The sequence below is a fragment of the Enoplosus armatus genome, chromosome 10, assembly GCF_043641665.1.
Source record: "Enoplosus armatus isolate fEnoArm2 chromosome 10, fEnoArm2.hap1, whole genome shotgun sequence".
NCBI classification, from domain to species: Eukaryota; Metazoa; Chordata; class Actinopteri; order Centrarchiformes; family Enoplosidae; genus Enoplosus; species Enoplosus armatus.
In genome coordinates, this window is record NC_092189.1 from 9,855,075 (window position 1) to 9,866,925 (window position 11,851).

At 40.4% G+C, this 11,851-nt stretch overlaps 2 protein-coding genes across 5 annotated transcripts; both read right to left on the minus strand.

Moving 5' to 3' along the window:
• Positions 1-507: 507 nt before the first annotated feature.
• On the minus strand, positions 508-8,039 carry hspa4b (heat shock protein 4b). Of its 4 annotated transcripts, XM_070913679.1 has the most exons (20): positions 7,820-8,039; positions 7,761-7,778; positions 7,139-7,196; positions 6,810-6,950; positions 5,643-5,765; positions 5,225-5,324; positions 4,934-5,067; positions 4,515-4,759; positions 4,309-4,385; positions 4,029-4,180; positions 3,780-3,886; positions 3,541-3,674; positions 3,077-3,261; positions 2,857-2,952; positions 2,405-2,560; positions 2,164-2,289; positions 1,934-2,041; positions 1,722-1,841; positions 1,347-1,508; positions 508-1,057 (listed from the first exon to the last, which is right to left on the minus strand). In XM_070913679.1, the coding sequence occupies exons 1-20, from the start codon at positions 7,927-7,929 to the stop codon at positions 851-853; spliced, it is 2,559 nt and encodes an 852-aa protein (XP_070769780.1). In that variant the 5' UTR covers positions 7,930-8,039; the 3' UTR covers positions 508-850. The 4 variants fall into 4 exon arrangements, with proteins under 4 accessions (XP_070769780.1, XP_070769781.1, XP_070769778.1 ...); XM_070913680.1 differs by lacking the exon at positions 7,761-7,778 and having other exon boundaries at positions 2,405-2,550; positions 2,877-2,952; positions 7,823-8,039; XM_070913677.1 differs by lacking the exon at positions 7,761-7,778 and having other exon boundaries at positions 7,823-8,039.
• A 932-nt stretch (positions 8,040-8,971) lies between these two features.
• Positions 8,972-11,296, minus strand: uqcrq (ubiquinol-cytochrome c reductase, complex III subunit VII). The gene is made up of 3 exons (XM_070913530.1): positions 11,258-11,296; positions 10,114-10,285; positions 8,972-9,154 (listed from the first exon to the last, which is right to left on the minus strand). The coding sequence occupies exons 2-3, from the start codon at positions 10,265-10,267 to the stop codon at positions 9,060-9,062; spliced, it is 249 nt and encodes an 82-aa protein (XP_070769631.1). The 5' UTR covers positions 10,268-10,285; positions 11,258-11,296; the 3' UTR covers positions 8,972-9,059.
• Positions 11,297-11,851: the final 555 nt, after the last annotated feature.

Sequence of the window (11,851 nt, forward strand, 5' to 3'; positions counted from 1 at the left end):
ATACCCTTGATTCTAACTCAGCCTCCTCATCTTATCAGTATCAGGTTTATATGTTACCCATAAAGTTACCTACATATTCGACAAATCGCATCGGTTACGGATTTAAATAACCTATATTATGTCATGACTCATTTTAGAAATACACGAGGTCATGAGTCCCAGTTACTCTGACACCAACTAGGTTAAACTTAAATGTCACATTTGTTCATTTCACTGTTCTAATTTTCTGTAAGTTTCACCTATTTACTTTATGGGGATAAATGCTGTTTTTCTAATGCTGAGCCCCATTTTATTTAAATTTTTTTACCTTTTTACCTAAAAAGTACAATTTTAAGGTAGTCTAAAATGATTTGAGAATCAGTCATTGAACCCAACATGTGTAAAATGTGTCAGGAATATAACCAGAGATAATTTGTCTTCAGTGGTAGTGACCACCCTGCGAGCTAGACGCAGTACCTCCGTGAAGCCATGGGTATTCTTTGACCCAAGTAATATAGACGACACAAGTGATTTTCAATAACTTTATTAAAACCATATTGTGACACAGACCAGAACACGTACAGAGCACACAACAGAAATAAATACCATCATGTGTACAGCGCTCATTGTCAAACAGGCTTATTGCGGCTGGCTTTTGATTTATGTCATCCAGAAAGAGAGAGGGGCATGCTATGTCATCAGAGAGATACCACCAGGAGCTGGGCTCAGTGTGCTAATCACCCTGCCTGATTTTTAACTGTGAAGTGCAGTTCCTGAAACACTTAACCTGCTCTGATATACACCCGGGCTGCATCTCAATCTGAAACAACCAACTCCCGTTCAGCTTTGCTTAGGGAGGCGTTGGGCTGCTTTAATCAAGGTCCATGTCGGGCTTGTTTTCTGTGGTTTCTGAGGTGGGGTTGCCTGTGTTCTCGGTAGTTCCCTTGTCTGCAGTTTCTTCCTGGGGTTTCTCCTGCCCGTTGACAGGCCCGTTCTGCTCTGCAGGCGTGTCCTCCTTGGGAAGCTCCACCTTGGGCTTGGGCTTGGTCGCAATGGGGTTACAAGCAGAGAACAGCTCCTGGGAAATTACAAAAAACACAACATGTAATAATGGTTTTATTAAAAGAAATATAGTTGTGTGGGAGATCTACCAAGTGGACCTGGCCCAAATAAAAAAGTACATAAGTGCATAGGCACCAAGTTGTGTGTTCCTGGTAGACAGGCTGACCCCAGTGCCGCATTTTTCAATACCAATATATGTGATGAAAAAGTGGCAGAAATCATAAGCTATTCACACATTTATTTTATATGTATGCACTCTAGTCACTTTTCTCAGCGCTTTGGTATTATAATGAGTAGAAACTCACCCTTGTTTTTGCTTGAATGTCTTTTACTTTGACAGACGGATCCACTGCCAAGCTCTGTTTGCTTTGCTGGTTCATGGCGCTGTTCATCCAGATCATTGCATCGTTGGTCAGTTTGTCCACTTTGGTGACATCTGCCTCATCTAAATGGTCATACTGCTCATCCTGGAAATCAATAATGGAAACAACAAGCATTATTACTTTTATTTGCAATGATTCCTTCAGTTTTTATTGTCTAAATTTATAGTATTCTAATGTCATTTGAAAGGATACACAATAAACACGTGTGTATGAGGTAAAGGCTGTTATGTGGAGAGGAATAATAAAAGATTTTTAAAAAAAAGCCAAATTTCTATTTTAAAAAGCCTTTAGTTTTACCTTGATTTTGAATGCTTCAACAAATTTCATGTACTGCTGGATTTGTTTTCCCAACTCCTCAAATGCTTTAGGTCTCTCTTCAGCCTCTGTATACCTCTCCTGGATGGGCTGGCCAAGTTTCTGTAGTGAACACAGTATACATGTTGGTTAAAGAAATCAAAATGTCAACCAAGCAATGGAGGGAAAAAAGCAAGTACTATAGCAATAATTACCTTTAACTCTGCCAGTTTGTCAATGTACACCTGTTTGGGTTGGTCCTCTCCATCTTCATACAGCCAGTTTTCAGTATCCTCCAGCTTTAATGACAAAGCATCTCGGTCCTAAAAGTAAAAAAAATTTTTTCACAATATGTAAAGAAAAGTCAAATCTGTTGTAAAGTGATTATAAATAACTAACTCACAATTATTTCTTTACAATGAGTTAGAAGTGACCGTTTACTCACAGATTCACCAACAAACTTCTCCAGCATCCCATGTAGTTTGTCCCTCATGTCGTACACGTACTCTTCTACATAATTCTTGGCGTCATTCCTCTCCTTCTCCAGCTTGTCCTGCATGATCATCTTACCCTGTGAAGAACCCAAACAGCAACTGTAACGGCGAAACACTTAAGAATAGATCACATAATTAAAGATGACAGTGGATTTACTAATGTGTCTGTGTGATGGCTGAAAGTTTAGTTACCTCGTTTTCTACAAAAAGGTTGAGCATGTCCTCCGCTAGCTGCCACTGTGGACTGTTTTCAATTGGAAGCTCCAGGACTTTTGTTTTGACTTTAGGCTTTTTGGCTTGTGGGGGTTGGTCGGACTTCTTCTCGCCTTTGCCCTCCTCTGGGGTAGTCTGACAAGGAAAGAGAATCGCCATTAAGTTTCAAAATATCACTCAAAGTGAATAAAGACATGCAAGGACATACCAGTTTATTAGAACATCTGTCCAATCGAATGAAATCCAATTAGCTCTGCATTAAACGCATCTTTGTGAGACAACGTTTTTATTTTCAATGTTTCAAATGAAGATGCAAAAATGAACATTATAAGCTTCTCAAAGATTTAATTTAATTTACGAATGGATCTCAACTTGAAGACAATCTAATAAACTGGTAACTATTTGTTTTACGCAAAAAATGAGCATCTTACCTCCATCTCTTCATTCTCACGTGGCGTCTTCTCTTCCGTTTCTTTCTGACCCTCTCCCTGACCCTGCTGCTCATCCTGATCGGTCTGCATCTTGCTCTGCAGAGGAGAAATAAAAACCAGACATGTTTTTTTTTTCCAGTCTTTCAAAAAGAAGTACAGATATTTGTACACACACTGATCTGATGCTCAGAGTAAAAGCACACTCATCAGGCTGCAGTACCTCTCCATCTTTGTCATTCGCCTGTTCTGTCTCCATGGGTTCCTCTGTCTCATCAGACTTCTGCACTTCAACCAGAGAGGCGCTGGACACACTGAAGATACCATGGATGTTCACTCGCACCTTGACTTTCACCTTGGAGCTCTCCCCAGATGCCTGCGGGACAACCTTCTGGATCAGGAACTGACCTGTAAGAAAGAAAAAACTAAATTAAAAAAACTCTTTAAGGCCTCCTGATGCAATCAGTCTCGGCAGGTGAGGTCAGTAGTTTAATTTTGCTCATCAATTTGATCTTGTTAATTAACCAAGATATTTGTCTCTGTGGACCAAACCGGTGCTAAAAGGAGAGCGAATACTGGACTTCAATGACATGATGCTAATCTTGCTGTGTGTTGGCTGGATGTGCACTCAGGCGTCTTTCTATCCCCTAGTGGTCAGACATCACTCAGGAAGCTTTAGTTGCTTACCAATAGTGGGATCAGGGTAGGGCAGCTCATTAGGGCAGTTGTAATAGGCCTCCAAAGAAAAAGGCTCTTTCCGGTAGAAGGTCAGCACTTTGGAGAAAGGTGCTGCATGGTTCTTGGGAAATACCTCGCAGTCACTGTAACAAACGGATATTTCATAATAATTATTACATTCAATAATCCAGTCTAGACACAGTAGGAAAAAAAGATAGAAATGATCAGTAACATTTTTTTTTTTGTACCTCAACCCTTCCTCTGCAGCAGAGTGCCACTTCAAGGAGATGGGATAGGGAGCAACGTCTGTGATGGAGAATTCACGCACTTTGAAGGCAGGTGACAGTATCGCACACTGCAGAGAGACAAACAGTGTTCCAATGAGAGCTGCGGTCATAATAAAAAAATTTAATCTGAAAACAAAAAACATCCCTTTCACATTACTTTCAATGTTGTGACAATGAGAGGGGAGGAGACCGGCTTTAAAATCAAAGTACCTGCAGAGCACACCCTCTGGCCACAGCTTCGTCAGCATTCAGTGTGGTGCTCAACTCCTTCCCAAAGAATTTGCTGATTTTCTCTTTGACGACTGGGATCCTGGAAGCTCCTCCCACTATCTCGACTGCATAGATGTCTTCCTTTTTCAGTTCTGACGGAACACAAACACAGTTTTATTATCGCACCAACTAATGCACTTGCATATGTTGTGTTCTTTAACAGAATTCATTAAAAAAAGAAGACGTGAAGTAAATCACAACTGGGGAGAATTATACTCACTGGATTGTTCCAGGAGACTCTGCAGTGGAGCCTCAACTCGGGCCAAAATGTCGGCACTCAACTCTTCAAAACGAGCCCTTGTGCAAAAGAAAAGGCGAACATGACTTAAGACTTAAAAAGGACATTAAAAAGAAGACGGATAGATAGTACGCAGTAGCTATGATCCATGGATTCTAAAAGCACCAAATAATTTATTGTTGGTCTACCTGTTCAGTTTTCCAGTGACATCAATGTCATTCATGAAGCACTCAATGTTGAGCGGCAGGTCAGAGGAGTTGGCACTCATCAGTTTTTTCAGTTTCTCACACTCTTGGTAGAGCCTGACCAGGGCCCTGGGCTTTGACTTGACATCAAGCTTGTACTTCTTGCCAAATTCCTCACAGAAATACTTCACCAGTACCTCGTCAAAATCCTTTCCTCCCAACTCTGGGTCACAAGCCGTAGCCAGGATCTGAGAGACAGGGAGAGGAGCAATGAAACAAAGCCTCTCATAGATTGATAAAGAGCACACAGTAATGTTGATTTGACCACACACACACACACACACACACACACACACACACACACACACACACACACACACACACACACACACACACACACACACACACACACACACACACACCTTGAGTTTGCCCTTATTAAAGGCACACACAGATGTCTGGTATCCAGAGTGGCCCAGTTCCACAAACACCACGTTCCTGGCCTTCTCCTCGGGTGCAGGGAGATCCTGTTTGTAGATTCCATATGCCAGTGCAACTGGAAGGGCATTTGTTATATTATTAATGAAGCAAACAACTACTGGAATCAACGTCAAAGTGTGCATTTTATGACTAATGTTTGTCTGATAGGCAGCCACAGTCAGTTCAACAATCAGTAACACGCACATCTTTGCCCAAAAACACCTAATACAGACCTGCAGTTGTCTCATTCATGAGCCTCAGGCAGTTGAGACCAGCAATCTGAGCAGCATCAACCACTGATCTCCTCTCAGCATCAGTGTAGTAACAAGGGACCTGGTTACAAAAGAACAGCATTAGAAATGAATTTAATAATTAACATAAAGGCCCTGCACACTCACACAAGTGTTTTCAATCAACCTGCTTGATTAGACCTGAAGTTGGGTGGAGCTACACTGAGAATCTCTACAGACAAACTCTACATACTAATAAACACTGATAACAGGTGTAACCAGGCAACACGAGTGAAACCTCCTGGGTGGGTGGAGCATTTAAGCTTTCATATGCTGAAAAAAAGGGACTACATATGTTGCCTCTCTATGTATCATGTGCAAGGGCAGCATCAAAAACTGTACAGTAAAATGCAATACTTACAGACACAACACAGTCGGCCACAGGCTTCTTAAGCGCACTCTCTGCGGTCTCCTTCAGCTTGGTCAGCAGCATGGCGGTGACCTGTTCAATGCTGAACACCTTCTCCTCCTCCATGTACATCACCTTTAGAAACAGTCACATTGTCGGACGCGACAAGATTACTACGCCGCTCGAGATGATTTCTACTATGTCAGTTCAAAATTAAGTGTTCTGCAAAGCAAGTGACTGAATGATCTTAATCTAAAAATAAATCACTGACTTATTTGCGTCATTGAACATTGCCTGTAACTAATGTTTTCAGGTGCCAATGTCAGTCTTCCATACCATATCCCTTACACTTCCACTGTATCACCAAGGCTACATTTCATACTTTATCTCAGTTCCGCTTGTGATGTCACAGACATTTCACAACTTCAAGACACACACATGCCACGTCACAAGTGCAATAAAGTGTTGTTCATCTACAAGCTTTTAGTGCTTGTTGGCATTAAAGCTTTCTTTGACAAAACTAAATTAATAAGCACCAGACTAACACCACAGGAGAGAAAAATAATAATCCAACACAAAAATAGTTTGGTCTTCCAAACACAAAGAGATACACACATTATAAACCACTTTAATAAACAATACCTGTAATTACACCTTACCGTGATTATACCTTATGTGTGACAAACAAACTTGATTGATTGATTTACGGGACTACGTCATGCTGTGCAATATGACTTGTATGTCTATTGCTTTATTATCTTTACTATATAAACATATTTGGGTTAGGGTTAGTGATGTACTGTCTTGATAGAATACCAGGTTACACCTCAATCTCTTTTTATTGTCTCTGCCTTGATGAGTGAAGCAGAAATCGGTTATTGTTTCAAACCACAATTATGCCCAACTGAATTAAGGCTTTCTCTGTGCCAATGTAATGTTTCTTTCCTCTGGCCAAAAATGTGTTTGGCAGGTTGTTAATTACCTGGGCTGGCTGGCCAAATGGTAACTTATGGGAATCATTATAGAGTTATTATCGTCATTGTTACTATCAGAGTGAATATTGAATTTTAAAAGGATAATTATGAAGTACCTTCACCTCGTCTGGGCTACAACTAATAGAATCTACAGATTACTAAACACTCTAGCGTATCAAATTAACGGTGAATGTTCTTCTCTCACCTTGATGCCAGTTGTTCCTGCAGGCATTTGTGCAATGTCGTAGACCAAACTGTTTTTGAGACGCTGCACAAAGGGATCAGAAAACGCCCTGCCATGAAACCTCTTGAAACCTTGGACTGTGTTCTTGCAGTTTGTGACGACCTGTGACAAAAAAAAAGAATAACATGCACACCTAAGCAAATTGTGCAATGAATTTAATTTGCTATGTGCTATACCCATGCCTAGTATTGGTCATGCTCGCACTCAATGCACTATGGAAACACTGGTTCCTCTTTTGTAAGGTTAGTGATCAGGTATCCAGTGTCCCACCACTGCCCATGAAAACATACCTGGCTTTTGGCAGCTGCACCAATCGATCGATTCCGGGGCCCAAAAGAGACACATGCTCTAAAAACAGAAAACACAGTTCAGTTCTCTCTTCTACCACTATTCATACAATGATGCAGCTTCGTAAAGGGTTGAGCTAACCACTAATAAAATGTAATTCATTGTGATGATGACGATTTCCCGTAATAATAGTTTCAAATGTTTGCGCATATGTATTTTTTGCGCCTTTATAGATTTCTTCTACGGACTATGGTCTGAAAATGAAGTACAATGGATTGATCAAGGCGTTTTGACAGCCAGGATCCGGCCTCCTCCCATCATGCGCTCATTCATGCCTGCAGTAAAAAAAAAACATCTATCACCTGACTGGGCAGGTCAATTATCAGTCTTTAGGTTACCTCGACGACATTAATGTAGTAAGACACCACATGAAGCATTTCATCACGTGAAGTGGTGCCGGGATTTCTTTATACTCACAATGGTTTCGTTTAAGCTAGCATTAGCTTTAGCGCTCACATGCCGTTTTCTGTTGTGAAATCCGTTAGCCTGCTAACTAGCTAAGTAGCAACGTTAGCTTCGCTCAATATTATGGTGAACAAAAGTGGATTCGTTCACCTTCGGTACCTGCTATCAGCGCAGATAATACAACGCAAATCACACACAAAAATGTGTCTAATCGTACTCACGGTGTACATCGATCGCTGTATTCATTAGCGACCGTTTCAATCCCTCCGGCTCTTGCTACCGCTACATAGCAGTTCATGAACCCGACGTCAAATCCGACAACTGACATCTTCGCTAGCTATCTGAACAGTGCAGAGTGCAGTGATTAAAAGGAAGAACAGGAATTTAGTTCAGTGCTAAAGGTGACAGCAGCAGCTACAGTGGATTTCAGTCAGCGGACGGTGATCCACCCTTGTTCTTGTTCCATGAAGCTGAGTAGCAGCATGCGGTGCGCCGGTAGATGCGTGATAGCGTTCAGGAATTTTCTGTCTGTCCCACTGACCAATAGCATCCGACTGCAGAGCACGAGAACCCGTTGTCGGGCGCCACTCAGAGTTGAGGAAAGTCATTACAGCAGCAGGTTTAGCTACGTAAATGTACTCATAGAGGTGCCATTTCAGTTTCTTGGCCATATGAATATAGCATATCCGTTATAATGATCTGGACCTGCTTTATTCGGTTATCTGCTAGTGCTGTGGCTCCCCAACTTCCGGTAGCCTACTTCAACATAAAAGCCACATCCACTACCACCACCATTACAACTACTGCAGATAAAGGCATATATGCTTATCATCACTTGCCTTATTATTGTTTCTAGTGTGATTCTATTTGTTAGGCAAGTGACAGTGACGACTCTCTCGCCAATGAAACATTTAAGTCGGCTATCATTGCCAAGATTTTCTTAATTTATGCAATTGTTTTATTTACATATATATATATATATATATATATATATATATATTTATTATTGATTAATCTGTTCATTAGCTTGTCTTTAACCTGTCAGAAAATAGCACAAATGTCCATCACACTTTCCCAGATCACAAGGTTGTATCTTCTTCAACCCAACAATATTCAATTTACAAAAGATGAAAAAGAAAAAGGTAGCAAATCATCATATTGGAGATGTTCAAATTACAAATAATTTACATTTTTGCTTGATACATTATTTGAAGCCAATTAATTTTCTGCTGATTGACTTATCACTTAAGCACTAAATTTGTATTATAACTTGTCAAACTGCAGCACTGATTTGACATCCACATTAAGGAACCCTAATGCACATTAGTCCAACCACAAAGAGATGGCAGAATGAAATCAATCAACACTGATTTTCACATAAATACTTTCATCTTTATTGGTGAAACATACAGAGCTGGAACTAATAACAGAGGGCAGCTGTCAGAAGGTGTGAGGAGTTCATTCATCCTTCTCGAAGTCAACAGGATTCTTCCTCTTGCCCTGCTGATGGACACTGTTGCCCCAGCTGTATGTCAGGTACATGACAATCATTGCTGCGAAAGCAAGAAGATAAAACAAATTAGCACCAGGACGATCAGTATATTTCATTGTATTCAGCTGCATCTTACTGTGCAATAAAGGCCATGAGTAAACTCTTAAAATCAATTGTGTCAGAGGGTCAGCAGTATTTGCTCTACCAGCATAATCTTACTTTCCAAATACCAAACAACCAAAAATTAGTTACTTTTCACCCCATAATTTTAAGTGAATATATAGAATACAATGCATGAAAACTATTATAAAATTACATTATTACTAAAACAAAAAAAACAGGGTTTGTGCAGTAAAGAAAGGTGCTGCCAGCACTTGCGGGCATGCACGTGTCATTTGACACAAAGTATTGTATTGTATTGTATTGTAAAAAAAAGTATTCCACTGTGACTTGTCATTTAAACCAAACAGAAGCTGGGGTCAAAGCAGGTAATGGGGCTATCATATGACTGAGCACCAGCCCAACTCAACGCCCACGTACTGACGAACCTAGACATTAGGTGAGGATATACAGTAGTTTTACTAGAAAAAGTATAAAAGCCTGACATCCAAAGCAAACATCGCTCACAGGTTGGAAACAGCCGAAACTGGCCAACATCCTCCTGACATTGTGCCAGATGAAAGTAATGAAATTGAGAAGGGCAAATAAGTTAGTCCCAGACCTATTTTTCAGAGCTGCTCTGTTTTTTAAGAAGCACAAACAATCTTGTGCAGAAAGGGGAGAGGATAACTGGTAGGCTACAGACCCCAGTGTGGAAATACTGGCAGATGATATGACTGGCCATTGTAATGTTGCAACTCAATGAATAGACTACTTTATGGGAATATTGTACTTTTATATTGTTTTGTATCAATGTGATTGAACATATCACAATATGCATCAATATAGCAGTATAAAATTATATATACAGTGATATAGAACTTTATCCATTCACTCATAAAAAGAAACGCAAAAACTCACGGGGGGCAACTTTGAAGAAAGAGGTTGTGAACCGTCTCCACACATTGGGGATTCCCTTGGAGAAGTAGTTGGGGAAAGCCCTCTGCTCAAAAGGGGACAGGCTGTATGTGATCACATGCCTGATCTTAGCCAAATCTCCGAAGTGGCGGCCCATGTTCACCAGAGAGCTGATCTGAAATGACAATAAGAAATTTAAAAAAAAAGGTAAATGAATAGGCAGCCGCTAGCATAAAAAATGTTTTCATGATTTACACTAAATGCTAAATAAAATAGTCCAAATCAAATAGATGGAAAGTGTATCCAGGGACACTCACACAACTCTGTGCATCTTGGAAGAGAGAAGCAAAACTCAGTGTATCTCAGTAAAATTAATTACATTTTCTTATGAATTTTAGTGTGACTATTTAATAAACATCACCTTACATCCAGCTGAACTATTACTACGGCTACTAACTCATTTTAGGAAATTAAATGGGGTTGGCTGTGTTTGGTGACAAGCAGCTGTAATAATTCAGCAATAAAAGCATGAGCTTACATGTAAGTTACCGAGGGTTCTTCTGAGTGTGACTTTATTTGACATTGATTTTTAATAATGATCTTTTCACTTGGCATGATTGGCTGGATATTACGTCATATGTTTTGTATTAATTGCAACTGTTACTTAATGAATTGTTTTAAAGATGTATCATTGTTAATGATCGTAATTTGTTGGAATCAACTAACCTCGCTAACGTCTGCTTTTTACAGATGTTTCCCCAATAACATGAGAACGCGCGTGTAACGTTACTAAAAGTGTAATTACGTCGTTCATAAAAAGCTTCCATGGATAAATTGTAAGGCAAGAGCAGATTATATAAATACATGATTGCTACACCACAAAACAACCCTAAGCAAGATAAAAGAGCACCGGACGAGCTAGGCTTGTTAGCCGTAATAGCGAAATGTTAGCATCGTTAGCTAACTGCTAAGGTACACACAGACCTTGAAACGTTTCCGTGACCAGCGCGTTAACGTGGTCATTTAATCGGAAGACGCCAAAACTAAGTCACTCCTACTACAATAAGGCACATATATCTCACACAATTCTGCGATAAAAGCTAATGGAAGTAAAACTGCATGGTTAAAATATGACATTGAGGCTTACCGTACTGTTGCTCAACAGTGTTTGCTAATAAAGTTCCGGTGTCCTTCCTTTTAATTCAAGCGGCGGCTGGCTGCTCACTCTGCAGGAGATACCGCCACCTGCAGGACTGGAGGTTTTTCTTCTAGCTCCAGGTACACCAAGGATTTATTCACGGGCCTTCACATATTCATGGAGAACTTGTTTAATGTGTGTATCGACTGATTTCGACAACAGTATGCCAATGACTACCCAGAATTCAGCAAGAACCACCATCTGAGGTTGACATCAGAGAAAAGGTAAAAGCCACAGAAAGCCTTGAGCTGTAACGGCGTAGGGTCTGAGGTTTTTGAAATGCTTCACAACTTGGCTCATATACTACGGCTTGCTCACATGCCATTTGGCTTAACATGTGGCCTTTCTATTACGATTAACATGAGTTATTTCTACTCTGTCTTCTGTTTGTGCCTTCCTCAGACAAGCAACACAGAATAAGTGGAGAGCGGTGCAGTATCTGCAACCATGGAGATCGACAGTAGAATACCAAAACTAAATCACTTACTTGACAAAGAGCCAGAGGATGTGGGAGTTCTGACTGAGGCTGGGGTATCTCCTGTG

Coding starts and splice junctions, on each gene's coding strand:
- uqcrq (XM_070913530.1), bottom strand. CDS start 10,267: ATGGGCCGCCACTTCGGAGATTTGGCTAAGATCAGGCATGTGATCACA. Junction 9,155..10,113: donor TTTCTTCAAAGTTGCCCCCC/GTGAGTTTTTGC, acceptor TTGCTTTCGCAG/CAATGATTGTCATGTACCTG.
- hspa4b (XM_070913679.1), bottom strand. CDS start 7,929: ATGTCAGTTGTCGGATTTGACGTCGGGTTCATGAACTGCTATGTAGCG. Junction 5,068..5,224: donor CATGAATGAGACAACTGCAG/GTCTGTATTAGG, acceptor ATGCCCTTCCAG/TTGCACTGGCATATGGAATC. Junction 1,509..1,721: donor TTGAAGCATTCAAAATCAAG/GTAAAACTAAAG, acceptor ATTGATTTCCAG/GATGAGCAGTATGACCATTT.